The 15,627-nt window shown below is 47.9% G+C and overlaps 7 protein-coding genes and 1 non-coding gene across 8 annotated transcripts; 3 read left to right on the forward strand and 5 right to left on the reverse strand.

The window, feature by feature from the left end:
• Positions 1–388: 388 nt before the first annotated feature.
• On the reverse strand, positions 389–1,098 carry L228DRAFT_246760 (hypothetical protein). The gene has a single exon (XM_018332489.1). The coding sequence runs from the start codon at positions 948–950 to the stop codon at positions 546–548; it is 405 nt and encodes a 134-aa protein (XP_018188024.1). The 5' UTR covers positions 951–1,098; the 3' UTR covers positions 389–545.
• Positions 1,099–1,332: 234 nt separating this feature from the next.
• L228DRAFT_246762 (hypothetical protein) lies at positions 1,333–2,919 on the forward strand. Its single transcript, XM_018332490.1, has 3 exons — positions 1,333–1,847; positions 1,990–2,475; positions 2,533–2,919. Exons 1-3 carry the CDS (start codon positions 1,590–1,592, stop codon positions 2,563–2,565), a joined length of 777 nt encoding a protein of 258 aa, XP_018188025.1. The 5' UTR covers positions 1,333–1,589; the 3' UTR covers positions 2,566–2,919.
• On the reverse strand, positions 2,605–4,594 carry L228DRAFT_246763 (hypothetical protein). The gene has a single exon (XM_018332491.1). The coding sequence runs from the start codon at positions 4,423–4,425 to the stop codon at positions 2,905–2,907; it is 1,521 nt and encodes a 506-aa protein (XP_018188026.1). The 5' UTR covers positions 4,426–4,594; the 3' UTR covers positions 2,605–2,904.
• A 431-nt stretch (positions 4,595–5,025) lies between these two features.
• On the reverse strand, positions 5,026–5,125 carry L228DRAFT_t79. The gene has a single exon. It is a non-coding gene; the product is annotated as a tRNA-Phe (tRNA).
• Positions 5,126–5,180: 55 nt separating this feature from the next.
• Positions 5,181–7,745, forward strand: L228DRAFT_282588 (hypothetical protein; the record flags this gene model as incomplete). The annotated part of the gene is made up of 2 exons (XM_018336023.1): positions 5,181–6,833; positions 6,895–7,745. Exons 1-2 carry the CDS (start codon positions 5,465–5,467, stop codon positions 7,743–7,745), a joined length of 2,220 nt encoding a protein of 739 aa, XP_018188027.1. The 5' UTR covers positions 5,181–5,464.
• Positions 7,746–7,761: 16 nt separating this feature from the next.
• Positions 7,762–9,064, reverse strand: L228DRAFT_282589 (NAD(P)-binding protein). The gene is made up of 2 exons (XM_018336024.1): positions 8,444–9,064; positions 7,762–8,338 (listed from the first exon to the last, which is right to left on the reverse strand). Exons 1-2 carry the CDS (start codon positions 8,891–8,893, stop codon positions 7,889–7,891), a joined length of 900 nt encoding a protein of 299 aa, XP_018188028.1. The 5' UTR covers positions 8,894–9,064; the 3' UTR covers positions 7,762–7,888.
• A 481-nt stretch (positions 9,065–9,545) lies between these two features.
• L228DRAFT_246766 (HAD-superfamily hydrolase) lies at positions 9,546–10,859 on the reverse strand. Its single transcript, XM_018332492.1, has 3 exons — positions 10,645–10,859; positions 10,510–10,586; positions 9,546–10,423 (listed from the first exon to the last, which is right to left on the reverse strand). The coding sequence occupies exons 1-3, from the start codon at positions 10,820–10,822 to the stop codon at positions 9,593–9,595; spliced, it is 1,086 nt and encodes a 361-aa protein (XP_018188029.1). The 5' UTR covers positions 10,823–10,859; the 3' UTR covers positions 9,546–9,592.
• An 842-nt stretch (positions 10,860–11,701) lies between these two features.
• Positions 11,702–13,984, forward strand: L228DRAFT_126710 (hypothetical protein). Its single transcript, XM_018329057.1, has 3 exons — positions 11,702–12,907; positions 12,963–13,321; positions 13,379–13,984. Exons 1-3 carry the CDS (start codon positions 11,815–11,817, stop codon positions 13,724–13,726), a joined length of 1,800 nt encoding a protein of 599 aa, XP_018188030.1. The 5' UTR covers positions 11,702–11,814; the 3' UTR covers positions 13,727–13,984.
• Positions 13,985–15,627: the final 1,643 nt, after the last annotated feature.

Genomic DNA, 15,627 nt, shown 5'->3' on the forward strand with positions numbered 1-15,627 from the left:
GCTTCAAAGCTTCGACCCTACCCTGCTGTAGGGTAGCCCTATAAGTGGGCCATGATTGCCAAAACCCTACCCAACCCTACCCTTTCCGCAGCCTATTTTCAAGTGCGGCATGGGAATAGCTGGTGGTTGCCCCAATGTGTCTTCCACGGCGTCTCTGTGTATATTATTATTAAATCAGCCCCGACGCATTCACAAACTGTGGCGTAAGGGAACGGCTTGAGGGGCCTGGGGTGACAAAGAAAGGAACCACGGACAATAAACCTCAAATAAATCTTGTCATGGTACAATCTAAGGACCACATCCTCAAACCATTGTTGAAATTTGCTCTTATCTGCAGTGGTCAGGACGACGAGGTCTTCCCGCGCATGGCTCTTTCCGTCGTCCGCCATTTCCCAGATTGAGTCTTCTGGAGATCGCATCCATTTGCAACCGTAGACTCCGTGGATGAATTTGTGTAATTCGCGAAAATCTGCCACATTCGGGGGTGGAAGCTTGCACAGCTTCGCATGTTGAAGTAATAATGAATCTACCGCTTGCCGTTAGGACTATTTGCTGGCATTAATGGATGTCGTGGAGGTGATACTGTAATGTTCAAGTTTACCACGAATCTCTTGGACTTTTTGCCATTGCTTGTACCCTAGAGACCCGGGCTCCGAATTCATCAATCTAGCAACTTCTAGATGGTGGGATTCGCCATCCTCCTTTCCGTCGCTTCTTGCTTCCAGTTCATTCAACTCATGCTCAAGCTGCACAAGCTCCGCCTGATAGTAGAGCAGATTGCGTGCATTTAGTACTGAGAAACGACGAAAGATGAGCCAACTCGGTTCGGTGCCCACTTCATGGGCAAGTTGCGGGTAACCCTTGACAGGATCAAAACTAGTTGAGGCGGTCGTCGCGGAGAACGATGTTCCCCGTCGGAATAAAGTGGACGGTAGTGAGTCGTCGGTCATAGCTTGACTTGATTCCAACGCTCAGTACAACAACGGCTCGCATTAGAGAGTAAGAAAACGAACCCCCAACTTACGGTTGGGTCAGCCAAAATAGCGCCTTTGATGATGAGCGGTCGAGCTTCGGAACATGTGCATCGGGGGCTTTATTACAACCCCGAGGCTGAACAGCAACAAGTTCGTACCGCAGTCGACCATGGCGGCGGGGTTGTGGGATTGTGCCACCACCAGTGCCAAAAGAAGCAGGTCAGTCGCTGATTGGGCTGCAGACAACTTGATGACAGTGACCCCAAGGCTGACAAAACGCGCCCACCTGTACAAATATCAAAGTGGCGCGCGGCCGCGTCGAATGAAAAGTCAAGACGCGCATGTCTAGAACATGCGGCCAACGGCGTCGGCATCTGTGGCGGTGGGAATTTTGGGGGCCCCAGCGGATCACCCTGGTTCTTGGCCCCAATCCAAGTGTTATAGCGTGGAAGCGTACAAGCAGACATTGTTCCGTATTACGGCCCTTCACCTGAGTATATAAACAGTCATGATCAAGTCGTCTCGAGTTGGATCCAGGTCAGCAAACTGCACGCCATCCTCTTCACTTTTTCCTCCTTTATTTTCCAAGATTGTGGTCCGACAAAGCTTCTCGGCATGACTCTCCAGGTGGCTGACTTTGCTCGGGTAGATGAAGGCTCCGATGGGGTACGGGAGAAGGACTTTGAGCAGGATGAAATAAACATCCCAGCAGATCCTGTAGCCACCCCCACAACCAACGAATTGGATCCCGATAGCGATAGCGATCATTTTATCATTGACGATCCCGGTCACTCGGTCAATGGAAATGGCGTTGAGAGCTCGACCACTTTTGATCCTGAACATGGGAACAGATACACCGTTACTGGGACGGCCGTATGTTTCTTTTTTTTTTTTTTTTCAGTTCTTCCATTTTTCTGCGTCTGCTCAACAAATATTCCTATCATTTCTTCTTCTTCTTTTTTTTGTCGCCGTGATTATCGCCGAGAGAGCGCACTGACGGACTCCGTGGATCTAGGATCAACGAGACCCGACATGGATGATTGTGACCCTTCAACCACGTGGTGAAAGGAAACCGCTAAATGTGTGGACCAAAGTTGATACCGGCGCTGAAGCCAATTTTATCTCCCTTGACCTTCTAAAGAAACTGGGACTCGAAAATGACGAACGTCGACAGAGCAGGCACGAATTCAAAGATCTTAACAACCAAGTTATGAAAGCCCATGGCCTGATCACGTTAGAGTTCAATGCTGGATTCAAGCAAAAGAGATTCCGAGAAGATTTTGAAGTCCTTGAAAATGACGAAATTGCGCTTTTGCTCGGACAGCATGTGCTTTTTGAGCGCATGCATGCCATTTCTATCGATCCCGAGTACGATCTACTCCAGCACCCAAGTTTCGATGTCTCGGATGCTTGGGGTCAAAGACCCATAGAGGTACCCTGTCTGTCAACGACAGGATACGGCAAGAAGTTCTTCAATCCTCCGCCTTCATATCCGCAAGACGTAAGTTGATGCAATTATATGTCCAACCCTTGATATACTGAGCCTGATGAAAAACAGGGAGGGGCTCGGCCCTCGTACATTCGTTATTAATTCATTAATTCAACCATTGCTCATCTTCGCAGGCGATTTCCCGGCAATCACATTCTCGAGCTACTCTGCTTCCTCTTCGATATGCCACGTGCAATGGATTTTTATATGCATACATGGCTTCAAATTTTTCTTGTTCCAATTGAAATCTATTTCTCAGTTATGAATGAGTCCAATAGCTCTGCGAGGATAAATGTGCTTCGCAGGCCGGTTATGAACTTGATTATGAAATTTTGGGGGGAATATGTACTGTAATATGTGCCTGCCAACGCCCAGCGAAATCATGGCAACATCAATAGTCTGTGTTGCAAATATAAAACAGCCTCTGTACTATCGTAATGGTCAACGAGATTCCGTCTTCTTCTTTTTGCGATCATAGTCGACCACTTGTCTCTTGCGGTGACCCTGTGCAAGCTTCCACCGACAGTATAAAGTCAATGCGTCTTTGAGAACAACGAAGATGCAACCGCCGACAATGCTACGGCCCCATCGTGCTTGCAAGAGTCCCGTCAAGCGTGTCCGACCGAAAGGACCAGAAAACGGTGGCGTAGTCCAAGACCGCGGCAGGGTTAGTTGGAGAATATAACCCATAGCAGCAGAGACGCCGGGAAACACCAGCGCTCCGAGTATGGTATCAACGAGTTGAGAGGTTGAAATAACAAAATTATTGTGTCGGCCATGGGGTTCAGCCGCTTGGTCACCAGCGGCCGCAGGGCCTTGCGCTGCCTCCTGCTGGCCCGGTGGAAGATCGTTGTTAACCCCCTCATCGTCATCCACGACTTCAACCTCAACATTGATCTCCATCAGCAGGTTTTGTTCGTCCTGCCTCTGCGCATCGTTCTCAGGGGCTTGATGAATATCGCCACCGTTTATATCCTGCTCAGTTTCCCCACTTCGCGGTTGTATCTCCTTGATCCATCTCCTTTCCCTTGCGCCAAAGACTCTTTCATAAAGTTCATTGTAGGCCACTCTCAGATATGGAAGTGTGGCGATCACCATGGCTGGGCTTGGGGGCCATCGTGTCAGGTCCCATCGATCCCAGTCATTATTCTGTGCGATAAAGAACGTAATAGGAACGAGGGGTAGTACGCTGTCCGCCACGCTCGTTCGCGAAAATATGAGGGCAACTGGGATCAAGGGTAGTCCTAGGCTCAGCGGCAGGTTCCAGCGAGGTACAATCGCGCTATGCTGAGCAAAGAGTTCAGTCAACGGATCCGCTTGAGGCACCAATCCATAAGTTAAAATCCGCGTAGCACCTTCTCGGCCGAAGATTAGATGTACGGTGGCGATGCCATGTACCAAGCAGCCCGCCCAGATGCTTCCCGCTATGACGGTAAAAGCCCCTGGGACGACCGCCTTTCCGAGTATACGTTCGACCGCGTTGACGCTCTCCACGATGATGCTGCGTGGTCGTGCCACTTTTATCTCGGATTTGCATTGTGGGCACAGGATTTTGGCGGGGACAGCAGTCCGTCGGTTTGGGTTCGGGGCTTCGAGATCAGCTATCCAGTCCAGCAGACATGATTCGTGTGCTGTAAGAGCACACGGGCAAGGTGTCCTCCATTCCGACGTCAATGGTGTATCCTCGGTTTCATCAGAAAAGCAAATCCAGCATTTGCGCGGCTCGTCCTCTTCTGAGGGTATCCGAGCTGGGACTTCTTCTGCATTTTCGGCTGGACTCTCTCTTCCTCTCTGCGCTTCTTGGTTTCCTTCCACGGGCTTGTTAATATATACGGCCTCGGGGTCTGCTGGTGTACGATGAACAATGGTGGGGTCTCGCGACAGGTCGTCAGACGCATCCGCTGAAGATTGTGCGCAGAGCCGAGGCTGCGGCCCCGACGTGCGCGGGGGCGCTGAATTCATGGCCAGACTTATTTCAAAAACCGTAAGAAAGTGTAGAGTAAAATGCAAAGAGTAAAAGAGGACACTTTCTAGTGCTGCATGGTAGCTGGAGTTCGATTAGGATTGAAGAAGTGGGAGAGTATGCAAACCGACGTCAGTCCACAAGCATTTGTTTAGCTTTGGCTTGGTGGGCAGTCGGGCAGTGTCTTCGCCGTTGCCGCTCTAAGTCTCGCCTGCAGCTTTGTTGGTTTGCACGCCTGAACGAAAAACGTCCCTAGGAGCTGCAGCAAGTCAGCACATCTCCGTCGATATTTTATGAAAATGGGATAATTGCATTTAGAGGTCATTCAGGCTTCTGTGTAATGCTGGGCAAAATATGAGACGTAAGACAGTAGCATCAAACTTCCGGCAAGGCGTAGTAATTTTAGTAACCAGTTTACTTTTATATCAAAGGCATAAATATACTACAGAATTAAATACAATATCTTAATCCAAAATTTCAAGAATGGCACTCTTCCTCACATCACGATTACATGAATCCAAAAATATATTCCCAAGAAGGTATAAAAATAAAAAGCCGAAATGCAGAATAAGAAAAATAAAATTAAAAATATAGACAAGTGTCGTCTCTGTGGATCGAACACAGTACCTCCAGATAACGCGTTGCATTAAGACAGAAGTTGACTTCAGTCTGGCGCTCTCCCAATTGAGCTAAGACGACTTTCTTGAAATTAGCATGTCTAAAATGCATTACATTCTCAAAATGGATTGCTCTTCATCCAGACTTACACCCCACACCCTTCAAGAGTGAGATTGTCATACGAGAAATATGATCGATATACAAGAGCACAATAATCAGAATACTCGAGGAAGAATACTATAGCGATAAACTTTGAAGAGATCACACAAAGTGATGTCTGTTTCGCAAAGCGTGGGTTCCACTTGAAGTTCGACATCAAGCTCACACACTCGCCAAAGGCGATACCGAGAATGTGACGCGGGAGATCCATGAAACACAGAAACGGCAACAAGGGAAATTAGAAACTGCTTAAATACCAGAATGAGTTCACGAAGACAATCAGGACGGAAACGCCAAAGAACATCATACAACCTTGATCCCCTGGCAGGGCTAGATATTTTGAGTGAAGACTCTCAGCTAGAAGACACAGAAGATCGTTATGACGATTCCGGCGAAGATGACGAGTTTCATGTCCGAACGAAAGGCCAGGGAAACGAAGTTCAGGATGATGAAGATGAAGTAGAAGAAGAAGAAAGTGAGGATGAAGAAGAAGAAGATGCCACTAGCATGATCATCTCTGATGAAGAAGCAAATGAAAATGAATCGAGGACCCCACGCAAGAAAAGGAAATCATCTGAATTTGCAATTGTCCGCAGAGACAAAATAAAAAGACGCGATGCAGATTCTAAGAATGAATCAAAGACTCACCGACCAAGAGATGTTCAATCATCTGCTCAGCCGTCAAAAGGCATCATCCGGGGCGTCCCTGAGATGCACAAATCTGGCACCAAAAGAGAAATGCTCACCAACCTGGCTGGGGATGAGGACGCGGGAATCATCGCACTTCTTCGTTCTCGCAGTAAATGGTGCAATGACCCAACTCTGCCCCGGCGCCATGCGAAGGACAATGGCACCGGCGGATTAGACTACAGCTTCTTCCTCCCCGAGGAAGTCAGAGAAAAAGAGGCGACTCTCAGTTGGCGTTGGTATGATAATGGGGGCGGGAAAAAATCATTTCGAATGACACAGCAGACGCAAGCTCTTTCTCCAGACTCTGCAATCGAGTTTCTTCCTCGCACTGGAGAGGGCGATTGTAAGGTGTTCATGGGGCTATGGAAGGACCAAAAACTAGTCACTATACCCAATGGCGAAAGCATTAGCATCGAAGAATGCTGGAAGCCTGATGATCCCATCGATGGACAATCGCAACAGTCTTCAAAAAAGAATCCCCGACTTGGTTGGATGCTCAATGCTGGCGATAAGGTGCAGTGCATCGACTGGGCACCAAACAACAAAAGCGGCGTTCAATACTTGGCGCTTTGCACAAACTCACTCGACAACAAGACAGACAGACTAAATCCTCCGGCTGGACATCCTTCGCGCAATGTCGCACCTGCCTACTCCCCTTCTCCAGCGACGCCATCTTGTATTCAAATATGGGGTTTTCCTGCGGCGGCAGCAGACCAACATGGCCAATGCCAGCCGGACTTGACGAAGTCGCCAAGCTTGAGACTTGTGATATGCACAGAATGGGGACCCGTCAAACAGCTCAAATGGTGCCGTGCCCTGCGAAATCAGGATGAGACAGATAGTATTGGGCTTTTGGGTGCAGTATTTGGAGATGGCAAGTTAAGAGTCTTTGATGTGTTCCGTCCGGGAGTCTCTAATCAGGAAACCCCTACACAGTATTGTGAGCTTCTTTCTGTTCTGTCCTTAGCTTTTCTTTCACGTCATCCTGACTTTACACACAGTACATATCACAAAGCCCGCTTTTGAGTCTGGCCCGCCAGAAAGCATATGCACGAGCCTGGACTGGCTCTCCAGCCATGATATTGTAGTAGGTTGTGCCAATGGGTTTGTGGCAGTTTTTGATATTCGACCACGTCCATCAGATGAGCTACCAAGACCATGGTCTCCGACGCCATGGTTTTATCAACATATTCATGGCACATACGTTCTCTCAGTTACTAGTGGATATCCTTCAAGACCGCATATACTCTTGACAGCGTCAATGGATGGATACCTTCGGGCAACTGACCTAAGGTCGCCAAAGGCGGACTCAGTCCTCTCACAGCGGTCTCGCATTGGCAATAGCGTGCTAGCATGGAGCGACCATATGCAGGCTGCCATGTCGGCCGATGAACAGGGACACGTTCGGCTCTCACCCCTGCGGCGATTCTACTCAACTATAGCAGTTGCACGACCCCAGAACCATGGAAAGGCACTCTTAATGAGTCTCGCTGCCGGAGTGGTACATCCAATGATATTAGCGGGGACAATAGACGGAGCAGCTGTAGCAACAAATCCTTTGCGCAGATTACTCAACTCCAAATCCGTTCCTCAACAACAGACATGGTTTTTCCACGAGTGGAGCCGGCAGGACGGAGGAATAAGTCGGATTGTGGAAGGTTTCAAAGTTGAATCTGTGGTGCTCCAACCGAGCAAAGACGAACATGGCTCGAGCAACCGAATCTCTAATGCAATTTTCGAGGAACGATCAAGCATAACCGACGTATCATGGAACCCAAATCTTAGCTGCGGCGGGTGGGCAGCAGCAGGAATGGGCAGCGGACTTGTTCGTGTGGAGGACCTCGCATTGTAAAATTGGAAACCACTGCAATCAACATTTGGCTTTAATTTCATATAACCTATGGACTACCGAACCTGCTCTCCAGGATTTCATCTCCTGGCATGAACGCCTCCTACCGAGTGAATCGTCAATATTTCCCTGCAAATTAGGCAAAGTTATTTCTCATCCACAATTCTCTGAACAGTCTCAAAGACATTCTCCTGCGGAATCGCTAGCAGTTCATTGTCAGAACCCGGGCCAGCCTCCCAGTTGCCAGCATATTGCGGACCGTAAGTCACCGCACGCACCACATTGATAAAACCACTCAAGTCTCCTTTAGCAAGCTTCTCTCCACCGATCTTGGCTGACTCTTCGGTACTTTCCTTCTTGACCTGCCACTTCTTGCCAGTCGCCTTCTCATACGCAGCGAGAACCTCATTCTGCGTAGTTACAACCGAACTCACATATACGATCTTGTTTGCCGTTTGCGAGGGACGAGCCAGGGAATTAGCAACCGCAGTTCCGACAGTGGCGATGGTAGTCGTAGAAAAGGGTCGATTGCCGTCATCAAAAATCGTGGCAGTATTAGACTTCAGATCGAATCCGAGGAAACCGGCCTTAAGCCCCTGTTCACAGTTACCACCTGTCAGTGATACTGCCTAGCTAGACCCGCAACAAAGATCCCAATTGAAAAGATATTGTACTATTTCAAATTAAAAAGGTCGACTTACCCAGTCAAAGAAAGGCCCCGTGATGATATCGGTCCAGGTCAAACCGTCAGACTCCTTTGATCGGAGGTACTCGACCACGTCCTTTTTCTTTCCAAAAACTGGAACCAGCTCAAGTGTCTTTTTGTCCCAGATATTGCTGCCGAACTCGGAGGGAATGAAACGCTTCACCCCTGCTTCAATGGCAGCGTCAATAATCTTTTTCTGATCGCTAAGTGCTATGCCACCAACGGTCGATACTACAGCATCTTGACCCCTCAATGTCTTAACTAGAGAAGAGTGGCTATATTCTGTCTTGTGGACAGTAACATATGGTGGGAAGGTAGCAGCGCTGGATGCTCGGCTGAGGACAGAGATATTGAATGAGTGGGAGGATGAGTGAAGTGCAGAGAGGATGCTCGGGCCAAGGTTACCCCCGCCTCCAATGACGATAACGTTCTTAAGAACGGACATTTCAGAAAATTGATTTGACGTCTTGGTAGTCGAGATGCAGATTAATATAGTAAAAGAATTTATTCAATGTAATTGGTTGCTATGAAACGGATGTGGGGGAAGGGAATTCTGGAGAAGAGATTTGCCATGCTTATATGCTCTCTGTCATGCCTCAATTCCATTCTACCGTTCATATTACAATGGATAGATTGATAATCATATTAAGATGGCAAAATCGTCTAAATGTATTTCGTGATCGTAAAACGCCCTCATCATGGAAACTTGATATGATTGTCAAGCGCCGCGGAATTAGTTCCGCTGGGGTTGGTAATCTGGGGTAGCGAGCGGTGGTGCCCGCATCCTACTTAGCGTTTCCGAAGACTTTGGTCAACCCTTTCCCGTTCCGCTTTGCAATCCTTGGAAATCAAAATTGATAATTTGTAAGGCATTTTTACAAGAGTTTTAAGGAACTCGGGGATAATACTTGCGATCTCCGACGAGATCGAGATTCTGACATAATCTTAAAATGGGCGGAATGTGGCTGCATACACAACTGGTGCGAAAGGTTCGGAGTTAGACGCTTGCGCGAATGTCTAAGTATATATCATATTTCAGATGGCTTGCGTGCCTTGCTGACAGAAGAAAACTCTTTGTCTAGAGCTTTGGCCAGTCAGCATACTTTGTCGTGGAAACAAGCTCACTCGAAAAGGCCGGCTTACTTCAGTCCAGATCTGATATTTGAACTGACGAAAGGTTTCGCAAATCTTGAATGACGTGAAATTTTCGCGGCGTAGCAGTATCGCTGTTAGAACTTTCAATAACCGAAGCGATCTTGGCTCCGCTGCTAAATGAGTCACGATATTTATGCTCTCGATCGAGCAAAAGGCTGGGCCAGCCAGCATTTTGAGCTCCAAGCACGTCTTTCTTCAGTTCATCGCCGACGTAGAGCAGCTCAAACTCAGAGACTTCTGACGCAAGTTGGCCTGCGAGATCACTGGCGCCCAGATTATTAGTGATTGCATCTTTCGATTGTCCGTTGAATAGGTTTCGAGTCGCTTCAAAAGCCTGATTGTATTTGTCCGTGGTGGTTCCAGGTTTGCCATGGGCTTGAAAGTGGTCTGAGTCTTGTCGTTCTTCAATAAGAGTCTCCACAAGCATATCTTTAGCAGCTTCAAAAATGCGTCGATCAGGCTTCTCTGCGCCAACGTCGTAGCTTAAGACAACGAATTCAATGTCATCGTCTTTCTCGATCTCACCAATCTTTTGCCCTTTCCTTCCTACCGCGCGGGCACCTACCTTCAGACCGAAGTTTGACAAGACATCAGGTACACGATCATCCGAGTTGGTAATGATGCCCACAATGGTCCGCTCCCATGGCCACGCGGAAGGCTTGCCGTCCCTTTTGTTGCGAATCTCTTGAAAAAGTGGCAGTACATCAGGATAGAGCATGTAGCCTTCTGAAGAAGAAAAACGATTTATAAGCTCTGGAATCAGACCTGCTGGGAGAGCTTGTCTTTCTTCTAACTTAGGCTTCAATGTTGCACGGATAACCTGGGACAGGTCAGCATCATGAAGGCTAAAGGCAGTAGCCATAAGCGTCGTATTTGGAAAAGTGGTAGAGCAGGTTCGAGCCTCACATTTGCCCACCAGGTCTGCGCATTCATCCCTACTGCTTTACCATAATTGGGATTACGTGCAGCTTCATCTTTGAATGCTTGTATCCATGTCAACTACGGCAATTACGCGGAATAATACTGAAGAGAAAAGCCTACCAAGCCGAAAGGACTGTTGTATTTCGTCATCAGTGACGGAAACACCATACTTCCTAGCGACTTCTCCATACTGTTTTGGAACTGGTTCTTTGGGCGTGAATAATGTGCCAAAAGCATCAAAAGCCAGCAGCAGACTTTTGCGAGCCGTCTGGTTGACATTTCTGGCTGTAGCTGCCATCTTCACTGAAGGAGCTTCAGAGTAAGTCAGCGTTTAGTGAGAGATTAAGCAAGCCTTCGAAGTAACAACTCATAAGAAAGAGATTCGACTGATAAGGCTAGGCTTGGATCTCGGTATCTAACTATCACGTGAAAGCGCGACCGCACGTGACATTTGCGCAACCCACCGAATATTAACAGGCAGAGCTCGATCGGATTCATGCGTCTCAACATATAAAATACTTCCCTCGATAGCATACGACAGCATCATTTGTCAAATTGCCATTAAAGTTTCTGGTGTCCTGCGTGATCTGAATTATCCTCATATTGAACGACATCTGAAGCTAGTTATAGTATAGTTTCGCATTCCAGTTCAGCTCCTTACCAATGAACCGCAAGGAAGTCCAAACAGGATGTGAATAGCGACTACTCGATATTTTGATGTCAATATCCTTCCAGTCTCAAAAGTTGAGACATAGACTTCTGTAATGGTAGAGTCTTGAGTAGAGCCCTTGGGGTGGTAAATAAGGCTTGACGTCCTGGTCCCTGGGCAGAAGAAAAGCTGTCAGGAGCTTGGCCGTGCTCGTTCTAGATAGCGCGGCTCTTCCCGAGGGCGAATGCTCGACCGTCCGACTTCCCCACGTCACGAGTGCTCCATCACCAGCATCATTCTTTTTTTTTTACATCCCTTTTCAAAATGTTGCCTTTATGCAGGCCAGCATCTTGAAATGTCGAAGAATAGCACAATATTCTCGATCTTGAGTTTTTCTACCGTTAAACCAAGCTAAATTCAACCTCAACGCTGTCGTTCTCCACACCGCCCCTCCAAGATCACTCCGCTTGAGCTCGTTCTGTTGAGAATCGGATTACCCACTGGAAACCCGACTCAAATTGAGCAGCTATCCACAGTATATCTTGTTTTTCAAGAGTACGCTCAACAGAACCACATTCATAATTCTCTGCCACGACTGGTGACCTAGTCCCCGATCATCTTCCTGTCACCAGGGGCTAGCCATGCCTTGCTTCAAGGGCCTGGCTGTGAGCATCCACACTCCGGATGGCCCTTTGCCAGAATATTCCATTCAAAAGCAATCGAAGTATTCCAGGATTACGTCTTACATTCCAGTGCCACCTCCAAGAATTCCACCAGATTCGACGACTAAGAAGCCTGAACAGTCCACATTTGCAATATCGATAACTCTCCTCACACCTGGTTTGACTGTGCCTTATTCAACACCGAAGCCTACAGAGGAAGAACCATTCCCAAAACCGAAATATGTTGGAGAACTCCCTGGATATGGAAGTACTCGTGGTCGATACACCAGTTCGATCGGGCCTTATATTGCCCTCACCGGCTCTCCGAATGAAACAGTTGCGGCTTATATTTACTTTGATGGACGACAGAAGGAAGAAGTGGCAACCCTTCTAAGAAGAGGCGAGGAGACCTGGGTCAATTCAAGATGGGTCAGCGTTCCGGAATCTGAAGGCGGCGGCCTCGCCGAGCGCGAATTTCTTTTCCGTGAAGTTGGCCTAGAGAGGTGGCTGAATGGCCTAGACTTGGAAGGTAAAGACGCTGCAGCGACGATTGAGAAGCGGAGACAACGATTGGAGAGGAAGCTTCGTAAGAAAAGAGAAGCCAAGGAACGTGCTGCTGCGGGGAGCGAGATGGACATGGAGAAGGATAGCGAGGGCGGCAAGGAAAGCAAAGGAGTGCTGCGATACGGTGCAGATGAACGAGCACCGATTCAAAGGATGACCGAGGAAGATGGCCTTTTTTCTTCTGATTCCGACTCAGAAGATGAACCCCCGATGCCCGAAGCTGCTGGACAGATAAAGGTCGCCTTGTTTCGCGTTCTTGCCTCCGGCGAGATTAAAAAAGGAGAATATTCTCCTCAATTTGACGCACATGATGATGATGAGGACTCTCAAGCAGGCTCGAATGGTAATGCAAAAGGGTCGGGAGGCGGAGATGCGGACGTCGATCATACAACAAGTTTTGCCAAACCAAAAACTTTGGACCCGAAATCGATAAGCACCCAAACTGTGACCGGCATTGATGGCCCTGATAAGCCTTATGCAGTCTTCACCTTCCTGTATCGAGGCGAGAGTTAGTTCCCCTTTTCTTCTGCGATTTCATCAGTTCACATTCTGACTAAATGTAGGGCAATTGCAAAAAATGGGCATTCTACCATCCTCGAGAGACACAAGCACAACTCCGGCTTCAGGGAAGCGCAAATCTGTGCAGACAGATTTTAGCAAATTAGGCCCGTTGAATACCCGGGGCACCGTTGGTTTTGCCGCTTTCCGTGACAATGATGCCCTCCTGCCTTCGTCCACGTACAAAAAGGGGAAATCGGGCAAAAGCTCAAGAGACGCAATGGACAGCGACGATGAAGACGATGATGCTGGCATCGTTGGTAAACTTGAAGATATCGACAACAATGTCGATGGTTCCGATTTGCTTTCTCCGGAGGACGCGAAACGGCAAGGTGAACTTACAGAAGGACTTCGCAATATCAAGGTACGTGTCCGCCTAGTGTACAGTTTTCAGGAAGGGTTTAGGCTCACACTTGAGCAGTTAAAACGACAGCATTCAGCCGATCCGCTCAGCGATGCGACACCACCGGCTCGCAAATCTCCAGCATTGGATCCCTCCGTGACGGTATCTGGCTCTACGCCGCCAACTTTTAGCCTCAACACGCCCGTCAACGCAGGCGAAGATTCCACCGATGCGATAGTTGGCAGTCCGTTGAAGAAACAACGGGCAAGTCTGTCGGGCTTGGACGAGGAAATGATGAGGAAGCGTCTGGAAACCGGTCCTGGTAGCGTCAAAGAATCGGGGATTGCTCCCAAAGCAGAGCCACCTTTGGAAGCAGTAAAGAAGGAAACCGTGCCCGCTACAGCCAACGAAGACGAAGAGTTGTAAATCGGGGGCTGTGGAAGCTGCTCGTTAGCACGCCGCATTTTTGTTTCCTCTCCACGGGGTCCGATAGATGCGCTGCTTCAGTTGCAAGCCGCAAGCTCATGCTATTCACGATCGCCAAGCTGCCAATTGGTTTGTTTCAAATCCTTTGATCTCCGACGCGGGAAAGCGATGCTTCACAGCTGCGTCAGCAAGATGTTTCGTGCTTTCAGGTCCGGGAAGATTCATGCGCATGGCTCATCTCATTGCGCTTTTCTCGTGGTTTGACAGCTAAGAAGACACAATCTCGTTTCCTACTTCGTGTACATACATATACCCAGCGTTATTCCACGCTATCAGATGCATCGGCAAAAGCTGCAAAGCGCCCATACAAGCATTCTTCTGTTCAGATCAAGCTCTTCAATTAATTGAATTGGATTGACGTGATGAATCATCAAAAAATATTGATCACATGTCCCAATCGATGATTAGCAGCTGAGCGGAGAGTGTTTGTGACGTGAAGTGCTTTGCCAAGCGATATCAATGTTTAACTTCTACCAACCGTTTGCGTCCGAAACCTAGCATTAACTTGATGCATAAGGTGAGCGTGAGCAAGATGGATTGAAGAATCCATTCATACACCTGGTCGCCTACGTAATAACATGGCATTTTTTTTGAGCCCTTGCGCTTGAAGAATAAATTCGCAGCATAGTATTCTTGGATAAAATGTTTGATTCTCACTAAGATCATGGCAACAAGACTTGCGACTTCCACACCGAACCGCGAGAGAAAGTGGGAAATATGGGTTGACAACATTAAAGAAACCAGGAATGTGTAAGTTTGATCATCGATAGCCAATTCAATGGTCTCCAGAAATCCAAAAGCGAAGACCATTGGGTTCTGAAAACAAGGAATTGAGAGTCGCACTGCAAAAATAGATAGAATAGGAGCTCTCCTGATTAAAAGTGGGGTCTGTAATACCATAAATCAAATAAGTTATAACGACATATTCCATTAATAAATATATCTTCCTCGAATGTGCACTCTGCACGCTGGGTGCCTATCTTGGGCGGTTTGGACTCTGTTATTTCCTGAATAGGCCATTTACAAGTATTGGACTTGGTCGACCTAAACTAGACCAATTGATCTAGGGCTAGATGATCGGATACCGTTGTTTGACTTCTGCAGGATAATGCAGAGGCTGAAAACTGATGTTGAGCCATTCAATATCTAAGAATTAGCTGGGAACCGACATTTGAAAAAACAATTATCCCCAAGGTTCTCAAAGCGGTGAGGTTTGGGTTTGATCAGAGCGTAAAGCCACGTAAGTTGCATCGCTTGTAGTGGGGAAGGGCTAGAATGATGGGGCTTGTTGCTGCGACGACATTTAGTGATCCTGAGGGTTAATTGACACAGTTAGGTAGTGTTAGAACCTGTGGGCAGAACTTTGAAAGTTTCAAGATTGCTGCCTAGGACGGTTGTCTCCGTCCCATTTTAGCATTCGACCATCTTGTGACAAATTCCCAAAGTTTATTGGGCGTGTTATCCCCTCGGATGATGAAGACCTTATAACTCAGCACCCGAGGCAAAAGGTATTTGATTTTTGCGGGGTATTTTGCAAAGCAAGAATTGGCGGATGAGAGACAGGGATGATGAAAAGGTGGATTTTGTGATGGCTTTCGTGCTGTCTACGGAGTACAAAGGACAGATAATCGAAGGGCAGTGACAGGAAGGTACCGTACAACAGTGAGCAGGCTTCCAGACCCTCAAGGGGGGATTTGACCCAAAATGTGGGCTGACTTGGTAGCGTAAGGCAAGGACGAAAAGCGGTGGAGGCGCAGTCGCGTCGTTAAGGTTACTGTGAACGCATATCGAGCATGAACGGCCCCAGCTAGACAGGGTACCTGGGACAGGGGCAATGGGCC

Source organism: Xylona heveae, assembly GCF_001619985.1.
Source record: "Xylona heveae TC161 unplaced genomic scaffold L228scaffold_5, whole genome shotgun sequence".
NCBI classification, from domain to species: domain Eukaryota; kingdom Fungi; phylum Ascomycota; class Xylonomycetes; order Xylonales; family Xylonaceae; genus Xylona; species Xylona heveae.